Source organism: Dermochelys coriacea, chromosome 5 (assembly GCF_009764565.3).
Source record: "Dermochelys coriacea isolate rDerCor1 chromosome 5, rDerCor1.pri.v4, whole genome shotgun sequence".
In the NCBI taxonomy this organism is placed as follows: Eukaryota; Metazoa; Chordata; order Testudines; family Dermochelyidae; genus Dermochelys; species Dermochelys coriacea.
The window spans coordinates 59,162,613-59,181,961 of NC_050072.1; the positions used below are offsets into that span (position 1 = coordinate 59,162,613).

General features: G+C 38.5%; 1 protein-coding gene across 1 annotated transcript in view; it reads left to right on the plus strand.

Moving 5' to 3' along the window:
• LOC119856288 (adhesion G-protein coupled receptor V1) overlaps positions 1–15,201 on the plus strand; it is a 336,541-nt gene extending 321,340 nt beyond the window's left edge. Inside the window, exons 66-68 of the mRNA XM_043514160.1 lie at positions 5,064–5,255; positions 6,460–6,637; positions 14,297–15,201. Coding sequence (XP_043370095.1) covers positions 5,064–5,255; positions 6,460–6,637; positions 14,297–14,415 — 489 coding nt within the window. The 3' untranslated portion in view covers positions 14,416–15,201. The remainder of the gene's footprint in view (positions 1–5,063; positions 5,256–6,459; positions 6,638–14,296) is intronic.
• Positions 15,202–19,349: the final 4,148 nt, after the last annotated feature.

Below are 19,349 nucleotides of genomic sequence, written 5' to 3' on the forward strand. Positions count from 1 at the left end.
ATAGTGCGGTGTACACTACTGCTTATGCTGGCGAAATTTATGTCACTCAGGGATGGTTTTTTTCACATCCAGGAGCAACATAAATTTTGCTGACATAAGCGATAGCATAGACATGGCCTAAGAGACAGGATTCATGTTTCTAATACCTGACTTAGATAACCTTTCCGAGTCAAAGGGCACACAAGCAGTCACTGGCTGAGTAATCTATGTATGGAAAAACACATTATGGAAAAACACAGATTAGCAATTTCATCATAAGTGTGTATTAAAATGTGGAAGCCCCTCTGAACCTCACATAATGAAATTCCACCCCAGCCTTCAACAGTAACCATCACGATTGCCACTGCTGCTTAGCTCTCATAAGAACACGAACAGACTTCCAGGTCCTGAGAGAAGTATCTCTGCTGTTTGTCTCTGTGTCTGCTCTTGCAAAATAACTGACTATTTTAAATTAGGAAATACACACTGTAAGTCGCTGACCTTAAAACTATTTTATGATTAATAGCAGCCCCTCTGGACCAAGAGTGTACTTACAAAAAAAAGTACTGAAATTATAGATGAGGCAGATGTACCTAGCCAACAGCAGTTGGTCTTGACCTTAAGTGTAGCAGAGCTGGAGCTCTTCTATAATGATGCTTTGTTGCCATGAGCCTGGGGGGTTGAAGCCTAGCTGCTGCTAGTAAATTGCAAATGATCTGCTCTAGGAATTATTTTGGGAAGTTCTATGGCCTGTGTTATACAGGAGTACAGACTAGATTATCACAATGGACCCTTCTGGCCTTGCAATATATGAGTCTATGAAAGTAATGCTTTTGTAAATGGTGCATAGCAAGGAGTGTTGCTTTCCCTAGTCACTATGTCGCTATGTGTTCCCCACTACTGTGCAACTCCAGGAAGGGTTATTTTAAGAGCTGAATTGTATAGATGAAACTGGTTGGTCTCTCAATCTCTCTGAACCTTGACTAATATAATAACGGTTTCTCTGGACTGCAAGTGTTTGAAATACACTCAAAATTAAACCTCCATAGTAGCTACTAATCTGATTAGGATAATATCCCACTATGACCACTGAACCTACTTACTTTTGCATATATGTCCATCTTTTTGCCTTGTCCTTCACATCCACTTCTTGGTTTATCCACCTGTTGCAGCTAGCCTTAACTATGAGATATCTGGAAAAGGGACTTGTCTTTGTTCTATTCATTCATACAGTGCTTAGCACAATGGGGCACTGATCCCAGATCAAGATCTCCAGGTACTTCTCCAATCTAAATGTTTAATAATAGAATTAATATAGTGGAATAAGTTGAGCTGGAGGTTTGGGCTGACAAGGAGCAGCAAACGGCCACCTGCCACATAAGTGAGGGAAGCTTTAGTCTCTTCTGGCGCTCCATAGTCACATAATTATGTCATAATTATGTCTCTTTTGGAATTGGGCTGTGCAGTGCAGTGCTCTGTGCACAAAACCACCATACTGCCTTCTGTTGTTTGCAGCCTGTACTCCCGCCTTAAACCCTCTAAAGGTACCCTTCTTCTCATGTACTAGCATTGCAGAGAGACAACCTCTGTTCCAGATTCTTGCGTTTGGTAATGGAGCTTGATCTCTCGTCACTGGCAGATTCCAGCCTAAATTGGTATATCTTCTGGTGGTATGGAGCCACTCTAGAAACTCATATCTCACTCTGGCATGGAGTGTACGTGGGAGAAAGGGGATGTGACCAGGGATTCCCTATGCCTCCAATTAATTCATCCAGTTACTTCAGGGATAGCAGATGTTCTGAATTGATCTTTTCTTTCTTGTTGGAAGAGCACACACTCCCTTTGAGGTGCCCAGGGAAAATTTTGAATGTTTCAAGCCAGATTCACTCTTGCTGGCACAGGGAAGAGGGAAGGAAGTGCAAAGGGCATCTTTTAGCACTGCCTGCTCTAGTATGTTCCAAGCAGATTCATTTGAGATGATTTACCCAGGCTAGTACCACCACCTGTCTTCCCTTGACATTTCTGTATAGGATGTAGCTTTAGTTTTCACAGGGACGCCATAGTTACCTAATTATACCCCCGCATTGACCAGTTCAATCTGCTTTTGCAGCAGCGCTAGCTGACTGCCGATCCTCAGTGGTACTTTGCATCATATCAAGTTTTTCTGGCAGAGTGTCAACTGCCAGGACATATGGCAGGTCCTGGAAGAATTTGGCCTTCCACAGCAAAATCCTATAACCTTGCAATTCGATGGGAAGGAAGTGCATAGTTTTGACCTGAGTCATTTTCAACATGCAGATTCTTTTTGAAAAATGCAAATGGTACATAAAATATATGTGCAACTTTTATGAATGGGGTCTTAGAGACTGAATTTCTAGAGACTGTCTGAACTCCAGAGTGCAATGATTTCACTATCATCAGTTCTTCTTAGAATTGCTTCAACAACAATCATCATTCATACCTTTTTATGCTTTATATTAGGTGTGTCGATTAATCGCAGTTATCTCATGCAATTAAATCAAAAAATTAATAATGATAAAAAATGTATTGCTATTAATCGCAGTTTTAGTTGCATTGTTAAACAATAGAATACCAGTTGAAATGTATTAAATATTTTTGGATGTTTTTCTGCATTTTCAAATATATTGACTTCAATTACAATACAATACAAAGTGTACACTGCTCACTTTATATTATTTTTATTACAAATATTTGCACTGTAAAAATGATAAACAAGGTTTAATAATCTGAAGTGCCTTCCAAAATCTGAGAGGGTTGAGGTGTGGAGCATACATTCAGAAGTTTTAAAAGAGCAACACTCCAATGCAGAAACTAAAGAACCCAAACAACCAAAAAAGAAAATCAATCTTTTGCTGGTGGCCTGAAATGATGATGAACATGCGTCGGTCCGCACTGCTTTGGATTGTTATCAAGCAGAACCTGTCATCAGCATGGATGCATGTCCTCTGGAATGGTGGTTGAAGCATTAAGGGACATATGAATCTCTAGCACATCTGGCAAGTAAATATCTTGTGGGGACACCAGCTACAACAGTGCCATGAGAACGCCTGTTCTCACTTTTAGGTGGCATTGTAAACAAGAAGTAGGCAGCATTATCTTCTGCAAATATAAACAAACCTTGTTTTTCTGAGCAATTGGCTGACATGGGACTGAGTGGACTTGTAGGCTCTAAAGTTTGGCATTGTTTTATTTTTGAATGCAGTTGTTTTTTGTACATAATTCTAGATTTGTAAATTCAACTTTCATGACAAAGAGATTTCATTACAGTACTTGTATTAGGTGAACTGAAAAATACTCTCTTTTGCAGTACAAATACTTGTAATCAAAAATAAATATATAGAGTAAGCACTGTACACTTTGTATTCTGTGTTATAATTGAAATCAATATATTTGAAAATGTAGAAAACATCCAAAATGTTTAAATAAACGGTATTCTCTAATTGTTTAACAGTGTAATTAATTGCAATTAATTTTTTAATCGCTTGACAGCCCTAATTTATACTTAAATTTTTTACAGAAAATGTTTCAGTTGCTGATCCCATTATGTCCAACCCACCTAAAAGTCCTTAGATTTGTTTTTAGAGTGTGAGGATGTTTTAGCTCCTGTTCAATAGTTCCTTTGGTTTAAAGATCAGGAATAGGTGGGACTGGGAGCAGGTTCCTGGCTGCATACAGGGTATAGTTCCCCTCCCCCATTCTTATGGGGAGGACAGCAACCCCACAGGTTTGGGCCCTCTCTGTCTAGTCTAAGATAGGTAGCACCCCTCCCCCCCAAATTTCCATAGTGCATAGGGCTCTAAAAGTCTCTAATCTGGCCCTGATAATCATAAGGGTCTCTTCTGGCCTTCAAATCTATGAATCTGTGACTCTGATAAAGTGTGGTTTCAGTCGGTCTGTTGCGTAGGTATGCAGAAACTGCGTGTTCCCAGTCTCGTTTCATATTTAAAGTTGCAAACCTTAGAAATTCCTCAGAATAAGAGGCTAAATGAAAGCTCACTTACTATTTATAATCTCAATTACAAATTTCATGTCTGTAGGGTACATTTCAAACGACTTGCCCTATTTAGTTTTTTCATAAGTCCTGGCAACAGAGGGAGCCATTAAAACAAAGCAAATTCAATAAAAGGAAGCCTTCTAGAATTCTCCTTTTTACAGATCTCGGAATTAACTCCTTCTTTATTTAAAAAGTTGTTCCCTCCTGCCCATACTCAATATTCATATAATTTAACAATCAGACCAGAAAGAGAGAGTCAGATTTCAGTCCCAAAAGTTAAATATGATTTTTGTGCAGACAAAAGACACAGTTTTAACACTTTGTGTTGGCTCAACTTAAAGGTCAAAATTAGCAAGTTTTAAACAAGAGCCACAGAGACACACACAGAAGGGCTCTTGTAAAAATCATAAATGAAAGCCACTGTTCAATTAGGGAGTAGCATGGAGAATTTCTTTTAAAACTGCAGCTTGATATCAATGGTGGTAAGCAATGCAGCTTGCATGAGATTGATATTAAAGCAGGAATGTAAGAAGCCAGCAGGTCAATAGGAGAACAAAAAATAGTGGCTGGCAGAATAAAATAAGTGGTGAGCAGTTGCCAGTTTCTGTTGTAAAGCAGTCCCTAAACCTGTTATCTCACTGTTGTGATGGCTGCAAAACTTGTTTTTTGCTCTGATCTTGGCTTCACAACTGGGTGGGTTAACCAGATAATCATTTTTAATGACCCATTACTGGGGGCCTCAGGACATAAGATTACGCTTCTACACTTCATTACAGGACATCAGGTTTAACTTCTAAACCTGAGTTTTATAATGACACCTGCTCTTGTGATTCACAAAAAGAAAAGGAGTACTTGTGGCACCTTAGAGACTAACAAATTTATTTGAGCATAAGCTTTCGTGAGCTACAGCTCATTTTATTGGATGCTTCAGTGTTTCATATCTCAATCACATGACCCATTGGCTGTTGGAGTAAAAGGAGGCATCTGCTACGGCATGTAGAATCTTGTCCTGACTCTGTGTTCCCAATCTAGGATTGCTTCATTTCACTGATGCTTTCCTTTTCTCCAGGGTCTTTATGTCTTTGTGGTGTATTTTATCCTACACAACCAGCTTTGTTGTCCTGTGAAAGCAAGTTACACCATAGATATGAATGGACATACAAGCCCAGGCTCTGCCTTTTTCACACATGGCAGTGGGATGTCCCCAGCAGGAGGAGAGATCAGCAAGTCTACTCAGAACCTGATCAGTGCTATAGAAGAGGTACCTGTATACTATACCTCATAATCATTATCATACTTACTGTAAAGCTGAATGGGGAAACAGTGATATACATAGCTGTGAGATGACCACCTGTGAATTGCTGGGGTGGGATTATTTTTGTTTTTATGCTTCATATCTGCATTTGAGGGAGGGGATAATGATGTTAGCTTGTACAATAAAAGTTGCTATTCTCAGGCATGGTAGCGCTCCTGTGAATTACAGCTCTCTGGTAACATCAGAGCTATAGATCACCCTGCCCATCCCACCCCACCCCTTTTTTTTTTTACATTGCTTATTAGCTTTGTTATAAGGCCATGGATTGCATATTTGAAAAGTAGGTCACAGTCAACATAAAATACTTTTCAAGTTACTGTAATTCTGGGGTGAATCCTGGCCCCATTGAAGTCCATGGCAAAACTCCTGTTGACTTCAGTAGGGCCAGATTTTCACCTCTGATCTTTATGGATGTCACAATTGGATTTGTCACATGTTGAGTTATGTAAAACAAAAACAATTCAAACTCATTTTTTTTCTGGGACAGAAATTCTGTTTTCTGGCCAGCTCTAGTTTTGAATTAGGTGGCTGATGGGATATACTACCAAGCTCTGCCCCAGCATTTTCAAAGGCACATAATATTGTGAAGATGAATTATTTAAACAAATAAATAAGATTGTCATGGGATGGGAGGGAAAGAGTGGGGTGCCAGTGAAGGGTCGTATCAAGTGGAAAGAAAGAAAATCTTAGATGGTATGAAGAGGAAAGACAGACTGTTTTGGAGGGTCTCAGGAGATGGGGAAAGGCAACCACATTGACATTCAAAGAAAGAACAAACAAAGAGATTTGCAATGGAATTTTAGAGTACTTCAGTTAGAACTTCTCTGTACCAGAGGAGAATCTTCAGAAATAGGGAAAAGTTGGATAACTTTTTTAAACCAACTAGACCATTCATAATGAACACAAAGCCAAATTACTTGTAATCAATTACAATCATTTTAAAAAGAAAAATATTGAGCTAGACTTTCCCCTGGAAGAGGTGCCAAAAAGCCCATTATGACTCCCCTGATCCTGCATAGTCATGGGTTCAAACTATTCAGATATGGCAGTGATGAGGGGCTGGTTAAGAATGTAGACAAACAGACAGAACTATTCATGTACTATAGCTTTGATGATAACTGCAGCTTTGAGACTTTTAAACTCATTTAAGGTGCCAGCAGACTGGGAGAGGGCATCCTTGCGGCCAGCTAGTCAGGCCAGTGCTGCTTTTAAGCAGAGCCCGCAAAATGGGCATGCCTTCAACACTTCTGGAGGATTTAGTAACAGCTCATTGGTGTCTGACGAGGAATCACAAGAGTTTGATGACTTAATATTTGCTTTAAAAACTGGTGAGTAGCAGTTTTTTTTCTTGGTTTCTAGAAGCCTGTATGCTATGCTTTGTCCTAACATAACAGTTTCCCAGGGAGTCACTAAAAGGGAAGATCCAATTGCTGCTAACACATTCTTGATTGCCAGTGCAAATCTAGAGCAACGTTTTCGTTTTGGTGTGAACTGTTGTTCTCTGAACTAAGAATAATGACCGTATTATTTGAAATAACAAGGGAAATAGGCCTACAAAAGCATCATTTGAATAACATTAAGCTTGTGATACAAACCAACAGAAGCCAGGAAAGGTTGAAAGTTTAACTTTTTTTCCAAGTACTTTAGCGGTAAGTCTACATAGCAAAGCAAAACCAAATAAATAAACAAACAAACCCCACAGCAGCAAGTCTGAGCCTGGACTTGGGTTTGCGGGACCTACGCAGTGGGGCTAATGAAAGCAGCATAGACGTTCAGGCTCTCTCCCTTCACCAGGTTTCAGCTGTTTTAATAAGTATATTTATACTTCTAATGACTCAATCAAACTCCTATTAAACTCTATGGAATCAGTGTAGATTGGATTGATCCCTCAAAAGTTAAGCTTCAAATAGTATTCTCTCATTTAAATTCCTAATATATGGTGCAGTACTCTACCTATATTGTATGCATTTGTTTATATAAATGTAGTGTGTACTGTATCATAAATAATAATTTTAAATATGAAAGAATACTATTAAAATATAATTATGTATCTTGACTTCATGTTATTCTCTGTCTTTATTACACGCACATATGCAAAGTATATGTACATTAAATCTGAATTTCCCTTGAACAGTTGCATGTTTCCCATTTAATTAAAAAATGCACCCCAACAGTGGGGACCCTTTACTTTAGTCCTGTGTATGTGAAACGCTAACTATTTAAAAGTGTTCATGTTCCTTTCTGTGCTTGAAAAAGTCCTCCACATTTAATTCAGTGCAGCTTCCAAATAAACAGCCAATGTTACAATAAATACACAAAGTTACACATTCTGCTGGTGCCACTTAACTTGTTTTTGTTTTATAAAACTATAGTAAGCCAATTGATTTGTTTTTTTTTTATGAAAAAGGGAATTATAAGATGATTCTAGGGGTTAGGCACAAAGCAACCAAATTATTTCTTTATAGGTTGTCACTTTCAATGGTATTTTTTTTACATTGTCCACTCTGCGGTTCATTTCCTGAACATGTTCATTTCTACTGGACATTTTTCAGCACATTTTTATTTTGTCACCCGGTCTACTGCTAACTACTGTGGCATTTAGTACAGTTTTTGGCCAAGATTTTCGAAATTGGGTGCCTGAAAATTGGATTCCTAAATCCATAATTGGGCATCTAAATAAGTTGCCTGATTTTCAAAAATTCTGAGCACTTGGCAGCTCCCACTGCCTTCAGGCATTCATTTAAAAAATTCATGGCCTTTATATTTTTTGTTTTATTTTTTCCTTCCATATGCTTTTAAAACAATCTTCCGGGAAACTGAATGACACAGAAAATTGGTAATAAACAGGGATCCTAGAAATCCATTTGCCATGGAAAATCATGGAATTTGCATTTTTAAAGAGAATCTTTAGTTTTTACAATTTTGTGAAAAAATAAAAACGTACAGTAGAACCCTGTTTATCTGAGCCTCCATTACGCAGCCATCTGGGACTGACCTCCCAAGCCCCAGTCACTGTTCGTCCTGGACTGCTGATGGCTCAGTTAATACTGAGAGCCAGATAATGGAGGCTTGGATAAATGAGGTTCTACTGTATATCCATAAAACATTGTGTTCAACTGATACCTATATATATTGTGGCTAGGGAAACTAAAGTTAAGCCTTTCATTTTAATTGTGGAAAAATGTGGATTTTATGGGTTTTTTTTATCGGAGAATTTTGTTTTTTAATCACGGAAAACTACGATCCCTGATAATAATGGAGACTTTCATCATTGTGGGTTAGATGATACACATGCTTACCACCAATAATAGTGCTTATTGTTTTGTGCAGCTGCATTGATGTCAGTGGGGCCATTCACAGCAGTAATGACAACATTCAATAGTAAAGAGTGTGTAGGAGTAGGCCTTAAAACATCAGTTCCAATTTGAGAGTAGTAGGGATTTAATGTGATGGTGGTTTATTAACCAACAGTAAGAATAGTTTGCCTTAGTTCAGCACAACTTTATTTTGTATGAGAGGTGAGTTTGAGCCAAGACCTTGGTTCTGAACAGCTCCAGGCTTTAGGAAAACTCCAGTAATGGAGATCATAAAAGTAGCTAGAAAAATCAAATCCAAATTCAAATCAAATCAAGATTTGAACTGGCCCCACCTGTCTAATGTATCCAAGGAAAATCCCAAAGATAAGAGTTTGAATGAGGATACAAATTTTGTGACTGTGGTGCATCACACTTAATCCAAAATCCATGGCAGAGTTAAATAATACAATTATGGGGATAAACAACGAGAGAGCAAATAAAAGATGCAGGCAAAGGAGAAAAGATACATTTTCCTTTGAGGTTATTAAGAAAAGCATTTCTATTTGGTTCCTATTAAATACTATCTGACAACCTTTCTGCAGACTCAAGAGAATGACCTAAAATTGCATGAACATAGTGTTCAGACTGCGCTGTACTTCACAGTGCATTTCTGGTAGTCCCTTTTGAAAAAGGTTGAGGCATTTTAGTGGGGTACGGAAGGTTGCACTCCTGTTGCCTTTGTTTTACCTGGGCTAAGGATAAGTAGAAGACTTCATTCTCCAAGATTGTCAATCCAGAACCTTCTACAGGTAGCCCTAGTTATGCTAGAAGTAATGGCTCAGATCCTGAGGGACTGGTCAGCATAAGAAAGTGCAAAGATGGTCTTTGTGACACCTCTGCATTTCATACCAGAGTAACTCAGAGCAACCTGAAGGTTTCTCTAATTTATGTTTGCTGCCAATGATCTCCGGGGTTATTTGTCAGCCAGGAATTGCTGAACATAAGAACACCCAGCTATGTCCCCTTTCCATTAGCTAGCCCCCCTGTACTGGAAAGAATACTACAGGAGCCACTATGGTGAGTCTACGTCACCCAAGGATTCCACTATGGGGGAATTCTCCAGTGGCCAGTTAAGCTGGCTCCAATGCAGCATTGTGCCAGGGAAGCAGAGAAATTGGGTACAGTATCATGTAGTTTGTATAACTCCAAGAGCTTCAGCTCTGTGCAAGGGATTAAGGAAAGATTACTCCAGGAAAAATAATATAAAAAATGTACTGTCTGTTGATTGATGTTAAAACCTTGTTTGTTTCCTGCTAGTAATTAGGTTGGCTTAAATGGTTTATTTTATTTTATTTCTTTTATGGCTTTCATAATAAATCAAAGGACTATGCTTCCACTGACTAAGGATAATTATTCCATAATTAGTTATTGCTAATTACATTAATTAACTAATAATACCCATTCATTTTGGGCTAAATCACATTTTGCCTGATTCCTTTTTTAGTGCTCAAGCTCATCTTGACAGCTTAATGAGCCCCTCCTCTTTCAGACTGATTCACTCTACTACATGGGGTTAGAGTAATTAAGATGTAAAACCATTTTAAAGTGACTCCCATTTAAGCACAGCTACACTTCAGTCCTCCTGTGTAGAAAGCAGTAAGCTGCTGGATCTCCACTTGTTATGTAAGGGTGGTGTGTTATCAAAAAGGGATGGGATGAAGGGAAAAATCGGTGGATGCTGGCCTCAAGCAGTGAATTACTCATAAGCTTTGTTCCTTAGGCATAAATTTTAATGCTGGAACTGCATGCTAGCCTTACTGACCTCTCAGTCCGTACCATATTCCCACCAATCACAACCACTCCCATCCCGCCTTTCGGTTACATTCTACTGAAGTCACTCCCTTTGGGCCCAATGGAGGTTCAACACATAAAAGCCTCTAAAACATTCCTGATGTATAGTTTTGCTCCTTCTCTTGTCTGTGGTATGAATAAGCTGTTCGGGGAGCAGGTCTGTTTATAGTAGTCATTAGAAGTCATACCATACTTTTGGCTCATAAGCACTACCACACTATACCTGAGATTATCAAGTGATGACAGAGCCAAGGTACGCAGGTTTATGACCCACATTTGCAATGTTTAAGGAAGTTTTGTTCACTGCCAGCCTGAATTTGGCCCTTCTGCATTAATCATTTTAAAAACCCTCCAAAATCAAAAATAATTTGAAAAGTAAATCTGTTATTAAAATACAACACATAACGCCATGTAAGCTTCCCACAATAATTTGTTGAATATAGTATTGAACAGGTCAACATTTTCAAAAGAGTCTGCTAATTTTGGCTGCCATCATTTTGCGTGCTCACTTTGAGACACAGTGTCTCAGATTGGGAACCCAAAACTAGAAGTCACTTTTGAAAATACTGGCTGAAATGTTCAGTTGTTTAGCATTCCTGAAAGTTGCTGGATAAACTCCTTGTAGAGAAAAGTCCTTTTTATCCACAGCTATGGTAGAGGCAATGGCAATGTTAGCTCCCCCACCTTGCCTCACCAATGCACCTCATATCCGGTCTGAAAGGAACAAGTCAAAAGGTGACAAAAGGGGGAGAAGGTGATTTCCCTGCCCATTCAATTGGCTTCTTCTCTGTTACTGCCAACAGAGGTGCTAGTTAAAACAGTGGATGAGGGACATGGTTCCACTAGGACCAAGGACTCATTTCCATTGAATCCTAAAATTTGTCACTAGAGGATCAATTGGTGACATATTACTCTACCAATCTCTATAGCCAGCCAATCCCATAAAACAAGATGTAAAGTGTAAGAGTGTGTGTATATCTACCATCGGATTTTTGTATTTAATGTCTAATATTGCACATTGACTATAAAAGTGTGATGGATACAGAACATAGTCTATGTGTATATAATATAATAAAAATACCCCTAGAAAATGTGTACAACAGATAAAAATAACAAATTGAAAATACATCCAACATTTTGCACAGATATTATAGTGAAAGCTTGATACGTATGCAGGCAGCTAAATAAGATCAAACTTAGGCCCTTCATATGGAACAATTTTTAAAGTATGTTGAGTGTTGGGATTCACTGAACAAATCTTTTGACCAGTAGATGTCACTGGAGGGGCCTCGCTGGTTTTGCAACTGTAACTCACCCATGCTCACTCTGAAATGATTACATCTAGTTCTGAGGAAGGATGGGCCCTAAACTGAGAACAAGCTGGCCCAATGAACTCTGCAAACCTTGTCTTGTAAACACTCCTAGCCTCACTAATCTGTAAACCGTTTGGTAGTTTGGTATCCCGGTTACATTGAAACTCTAATTCCTAAAAAGGATCAATTCCTAAACATTTTGTCAGAACAATGACTGTTATAAAGGGAATTAACCTACTTTAAACACAACAATACTGTTGTCTCCTTCCTAAAAGGATGCTGCATGGCCATGTTCCATTTAGGAATGTAAGTATTGCAATATCAGATTAGTCCATGTAGTCTAGTATCTTGTCTCTGATAAGGAGGACTTGTGGCACCTTGGAGTCTAACAAATTTATTTGAACATAAGCTTTCGTGAGCTACAGCTCACTTCATCAGATGCATCCGATTAAGTGAGTTGTAGCTCATGAAAGCTTATGCTCAAATAAATCTGTTAGTCTCTAAGGTGTCACAAGTCCTCCTTTTCTTTTTGCGGATACAAACTAACGTGGCTGCTACTCTGAAACTTGTCTCTGATAATGACCATTGCCAGATGCTCCATTGTCCCACGGTGGACAATGCTGGAATAACATGTTTGCAAGAGAAATTTCTTTCTAACACCACAAGTTAGTGGTTACCTAATGACCTGAAGCATGAGGGTTCATGTACATTGTAAAATAATTCTCATTAACCATGTAAGTATCTAATCCTTTTTGAAAGCCATTCACCTCTTTGTCTTAAAGATATCTTGTGGCAATAAATTCCACAGGCTAATTGTTTTGTGCAAAAAAATAATTTTCATTTATCTATTTTACATGTGTTGCCTTTCAAGTTCATTGGATGCCACCTTGTTCTTGCATAATAAGAGGCCCGTATGAGTGTCTGATTTACCTTCTCTATATCACTCATTATTTTGTATCTCTCCTTTCTAAACTAAGCAGTCCCCGTCTAAGAGAAGGAAAGAGTGCAAAAAAACAAGAAAAGGAAAAAAAATAGTTGTGCTTTTTTCAATTTCAAAAAGTTTCATCATTAAGGTAATTAAATACTTAGTGTCTAACTTTAAGTGTAGGAGTAGGCACACTGGCTTCAATAGACATACTCCTCAACTTAAGAGCTTTGCTTATTCAGACTCTCAACTCCTCCACAGCTAGCATTATGGTACATCTTGCCCCTATCAGATAGCTTTTTACACCTCCCTTTCTTGATAGTGATCTCTCTCCTGAATGAATTCAGGAATCACACACCAAGAGTGTTGTACCTTCTTGAAAAAGTTTACCTGTCACTTTGCTTCCTTCTGAATCCTTCTCCATATTCAAAATCACAGCCTATGTCTTATAGCTGATCTTTCACATTTCCTATATTCAGTCCCATCTCTTCCCCCCCCCCCCCAGTTTCCTATTTGGAAGTGCATGGTGAAACTTACTACAGGAGAGAGCATCTGGTGACCTAAAAAGATACGAGGCACCTTCTGAAACTTAAAAGGAAAACTATTGACCCCGACCTTACCATTCCTAAACATTCTAAAGCCTAGGATGGCAGCTAGGGAGAGCAGAGCAAGAAGTCAGCTTTACAACTGATTTATATTTCTTAAAATATTTTAGCCTGAAAAAATGGAAATTATGGCTTTCGTGAGCATAACATTTTCAGAACCTAATGAGCCAAATATCATTCCTGGTGTAGCTCCTTTGCAATCACTGGAGTTACTGGATTTTGCCCAGTCTGTGTAATTTTCCTTAGCCCTTGGCTATCTGTAACTGATTTCACTGGAAAGTAATGTCTGGTTAATCTGTTTTGGAGTTACCACACTTAATTTCATTGATGTGCAGTTCTGAATAAATCTGAATCTCAAGTCCCGAAAAGCCCAAATAAGAGCTGTTCATTTTTATGCTTTGTTTACTACAGTGTTATCTTGCACTAGAGGACAGGCACAATGCATCAGCCAGTGCCAGTTGTAGGTTTAAGCAGGAAGGGTTAAGGAAGGATATTTAACCTGCCCTTTTGGTCATGCTGAAAGTAGAACTCTATTGAAACAGCTGAAATGATCATTTTAGCATCATATGGTAGATTCCACCACTAGAAATGAATCCCCTAAGAAGAAACTCCTGAGGGTCAAATTTTGAGTGCTACCTTAACCAGGCTTCCATTTATGCATGTGATGTCAAGGAAACAGAGACTGCCAGGTAGACATCCGATTACCTGTTCACACCATCAAATCAGGTACTGAGACATTTAAATGACCTACATTGTGGGCAAAGACATGAACAATGTAGGTGCAGAGATGTGTCCTCAGTTAAATGAGCCTACAGTCTGTGGGTGCAAAGCTGTAGACCATATCAGAAAATCTGCTGTACTTTTGTGGGGGAGGAGAAGAGCTGCTATAATAAGAATATAAAAGTAGGGCAGGTTTCCCTGTGTAACAAGATATGAGGTCATCCTTGCTGTTTCAGTCTTCAGTCCTCATTGTTTGTTTCTTGGCTTTGTGTTTCAGGTGCAGGCCTCAATATCAGTGATAATGATTCCTATCATGGCAGCCAGGATGGAGGCAGCATGGCTAACTCCCAGATTGTAGAACTTAGAAGAATACCCATAGCAGACACTCACCTCTAACACCATTGGTTGTTTTTTTAAAAATTCAAATCTCCCTAATTTTTATATTTTTATTTCCTTTTGCACTAAAACACTACATGCAGCTGTGTGGTAGAATGCTGTGAGCTGTACTGGATGATTAATAAAGAATGGTAGGTTTTCTTTTAGTATATCAGAAAATATCCTGTACATTTTTACAGTGACTGAGCAGCAACAGATTCAATGGAAGTTGGCCCAGATTTGTATCCTCTAAGTGGATGCACATATTCCATGAAGTGTAGATTTTTTTAAATTACCCTGTATGTGTAACACCATTTAATAAACCCAGTAGAGTTTATTTGATATAAACATGTCTGTCATTATTTGTGTCTGAGCACTGTCAAAGTGAAAAATAATATTTCTAGAACTGGAAGTTGAGGTGATCAATTATAGTTGAGCAGGAGAGGATTTTATCGACAGAGTCTCTCCTTGTAATATGTTCTTTGGTTTTTGAGAGCTAACAACTGTGAACTTCACAGAAGCAAGTAAAGACACAATATTTGCTCCAGAGATCTTACAATTTAAATTCTGACATGCCACAACATGTGAGGGTCAGAAACAAACAGAAGGGAAGGAGAGAGAAAGGACAGTTATAAGATCACTCAGTTACTCAGTAGGTCTATGCATATCTTGAGGGTTCTGTTACACTGTTGTTGGGTTTGTTTTGTTGTATGGACATTTTAATTTGAAATAGTGCATTTTATAATTGCATTTTGCATAACTGAGCAACATCAGAGATCTTTGACAGTCAAACTGTCTTTAAGAAGGTTGTCTGGGATCTTTTACTAAAGTATAACCTTTATAGTTTGTTCCTAAATAAAAAATAAATAAATTAGTTTTTATAATGCTTGTCTAGTATATCCTGCTGTTGTTAACAGGTATTGTTGTCCAGCTTCCATAATAATCCCATATTTCATATGCTTAAAACTTTATGAACTTCTGCTTTATGAATTTTTGCATGTTTGGTCTCCACCTAGAAGGAAATTATTTTGGTAAGTGTGAGTACCGTCACTTCAATCATTCTTGGAGAAGTGTGAGAGTGAAAAATACATACTTTTAGTCAAATTTTTAGATGTGAGAAATAGCCTTGGGTGAGACTGTGTGGAGAGTGGAGGAGAGGTAATTACAGGGCCAGAATAAGTGTACCTTGACTATGGTTCTGCAATTGATCAGAAATAAAGGAATTTATTCCATGATTTTCATAACTAAATAAATGTAAATACTGTCCTTTATCAATGACACATACATATCTGGTCGTACAGTGGGCAGAGAGGAGGCATGTCTCCCGCTTTTGCTGAAGCCAATTACTCTTCACTGTGAATATACTGCCTAGCAAATGTGAACCCTTCAGCTGCCAGTCCCGCTAGCCTCTGCAACTGCTGGGGAGGACAGCAGGCCCCCCTTCCATTCACAATCTGAAAAGGAGAGTTTCTTTCATCAGGTAGGCCCCCTCCAAGGCCCCAGTTGAGCAAAGAATTTACAGACACTTAACTGCATATCTGTGCAGTAAATCAAACATGTGCTTAACTTTACACATGTACTTTAGTCCCATTGAAGTTAATAGGATTTAAGCTCATGTCTAAATTTAAACATGCATTTTGTCGAACAATGTCCTAAATTCTCTGGCTGTCAGTTCATTTCTCCACTGCTCTTGTGCTCTCCACACAACAAAGCAAATACCCACTGAGGGTCAAAACCTGGTACTGTTGAAGTCAATGGTAATAATGCAGATGGAGAGTTTGAACCTCTATGATTTGGGCCCCAATTCAGGAAAGCCTCTTTATTTAGGACAGAACTTAAGCACCTGATTAAGAGCTACTGAAGCCAATGAGACTTGAAAACATGCTCCCAAGTTAGGTACAGTAGGGACAGTTTTTAAAAATTAGGTGCATGCTACCTAAACATTCATCAGGCAACTTGTTGGGGGACCAGCTATAATGGATAATGTGCTACAAAATAGTGAATATTCTATACATATTTTGGGATTTATATTTCTTCACTTTTAGCCTATATGTAGACACTGCCAACATGGGGAGCTTGCTATTTTATGTGCTTGTGTCTCTTAAATATGCCATTAAACTGAGACTCTCATACACCCATATTTAATTAAAACCAAGTTTGTACAGTTTGCTAGTCATGACAATATACATGTTTTTGTTATGTAGGAAAACCAGCAGTTGAAGGAGTTATGTGTTCTTACTGGGTCAGTTTATGGTGAGTATTGGGCAATGCAGGTATTTCACATCTGTCCACTAAATATGCCTTAGCACGAAATATAGTTCTGGAGAATGATTGTGACACTATTGTCTAAGGATTGCTCAATTGCAAAGGAGTTAGTACAGTCACAGATGTTTTACTAGTTTGCAGTACGTGCTTACACACACGTAGGAAGAAGAAAGCTTGTAAAAGAAGAATGCTTGTTTGATTTTGACTCATGACCATCAATGCTGACATCTTGTGTCACTTTGACATGTTGCTCAATGTGCCTGGTCATGAGTTCACTGTAAATGCATCAGCATTTTTGGAAGAAGCTGGTATAGTGATGCTAGTTGCAGAATTTGGATTTGTATCCATTGGTGATGTTTGTAGGGTGGATGGTCACAAGACTAATCTGTTTTGCTATCACAGACTCAATGATTTGGGAGAAAATGCAAACTGGGGGAAATCCTATTTTCTAATAGCATGAGACTCTATCGGCTAACTTCTGCTGTTCACTGAGTACCCAAGAGACAATAAAGATTCATCTCAAAGCACTGCACCTGCATGCTCCTCTTCACATATGTCAGACAGCCAGACCCTGACAGGAGCAGTTTTACAGCTAAAGTGACTTCAAATTGACAAGACTTATTGCTTCTGCTGGCACTCCAATCCCAGGCAGTATTTAAAACTTGATGCAGACTATAAGTAGCTCTTAGATTTTACCAGATGAATGAATACATAGTTAGACAGCTACTCGTGTAAAATGAATGGACTAGATTTCAACCCATCTGTTCAATCGTTGTACATGAACAAAGCAGAGAGACTCATGTTTAGATCATCCCTTCTTTTAGATGTAGAAAGAGCCCCTGATTGTTCCCCTGGGAGCTTATCCTTTGGGTTTGAAGGAGCAAGAGGAGCTGCAGTTTATGCCTAGGTACAAATTTCCTAGGCAGCTGGAAGAAGAACATCTATTTTCATGCTAACTCGTGTCAAAGCATCTCCTCCCTCCTCCAAATTTTGCTTCAATATATTGTCATAGTGTACATAAGCATACACAATGCATGGAAGCTCTTTAGGCATTTATGGTGATTTACATGTTGAATAATAATAGACCTGATCGAGTATTCACATTTTTAAAGGATGTTTGATTTGGCTGGTGCAACAGAGTCTTGCCGAGCAGACAAGTAAATAAATAAAGCAAGTATTATTGTTTTGCTAAGTACGGCACATAATCCTATTAGGAAACCTTTTAAAGAAAGCCACTAGGCAAGATTCTGATCTCATCTTCACTGGTGTAAATCCAAAGTAATTCCATTGACTTCAGTGAATGGTCTCCCACAGCAATTTAAAAATGTCCAGAATATTATTTTTAATTTTCAGAGATTGATAACTTAGTTAAATTCTGCCCATGCCATACAAGCCCTAGATCCCCCTAACATCCTGGGACCAGATTCGTCACTGACTTATATCCTGCAAGCCCATAGATTTGTACATTGGTCTTCAAGGATTATTGCTGGTATTACAAACTGCTATTCTTAGTCAGATTTTATACACTAGAGTTTTACCCCAAAGTATGTTCTTACTGGGTTACTTAAGGTGAGTATTGGACAATGCAGGTATTTCTCATCTGTCTACTAATGACTTAACACAAAGCATAATTTTGTACAATTGACTCAATAAACGAGGATTATAGAGGAAGACTGAATCAATTTAGTGCCAGATTCTACCATCAGATACATGCATGTACCTCCCACTGATTTAACCATCATAATCAGTGTTGTGTACGTTGGGCTCTTGACGTAAATTTTGCTTTCAGTAACACTGGTATAAATTAGGAGCAGCTCTGAATCTACACCCATGTTACTCATAACAAAATTTGCCCTTGTGCTGCTTAAATTAACTATAATGTATTGTTGTGTGCGCATGCACATGTACAAGTTAGCTGTAGCCAAAAGTTTAATCTTCAAATCTCAATGTGTTTCCCTCTTTTGTTTCACAGTAGGGAACTAAGAGCGTGTATACATGTCATTTCATGGTTGATTTATCATGTGTGTATTAAATATATCGAAGCAACTATCTGCATTCTAATGCTCAAACCATAAGTCGTCATGTCAAATGTTATTGAACCAACTAAATGAGACTAATTATTCTATGAAGATCAGGGAGTAAATGTGTGTCCCAATCTGAATGGTAGCTTGAAAGCCTCTAGGTAAGAAACCTTTCTAACAAACACACATGCATTCAATGTACACAGAGGCATCTTCTTTATGCAAATACACAGCTATTAAGTACATTTGACAGGAAGCATGGTAACTCATTAGCTACCTGCCTTCTACCCTGGTCTCCCTGCAGACAAAACCCTCCTTTGCACTTTTGACACCAAATACTATTACAAAACATTCACGGAGATCTTTCTAACCCTGCTCCAGCAACGTGTGGACAGCAAGCCGAGGTGTGGGAGGAAAACTCTGAGGGAAAGAGGAATACTCTAACCCACTGGGAAAACTCTGAGGGGAAAGAGGAATACCCCCACCCATGGCTAAACAGAAGTGTGGGAACCACTGAGGTGGAGAAGAAACTCTGTCACAGAGGGTAAGGAATTCATCAGTCGTGTACAGCATTAGACCGTTTGTTTATTAATTAAGCACATTAGTACTAAACGGTCTCTGGTAATTCACTGCTTTAAATTTGTGGACTAAAACACTGAAACTCACTCA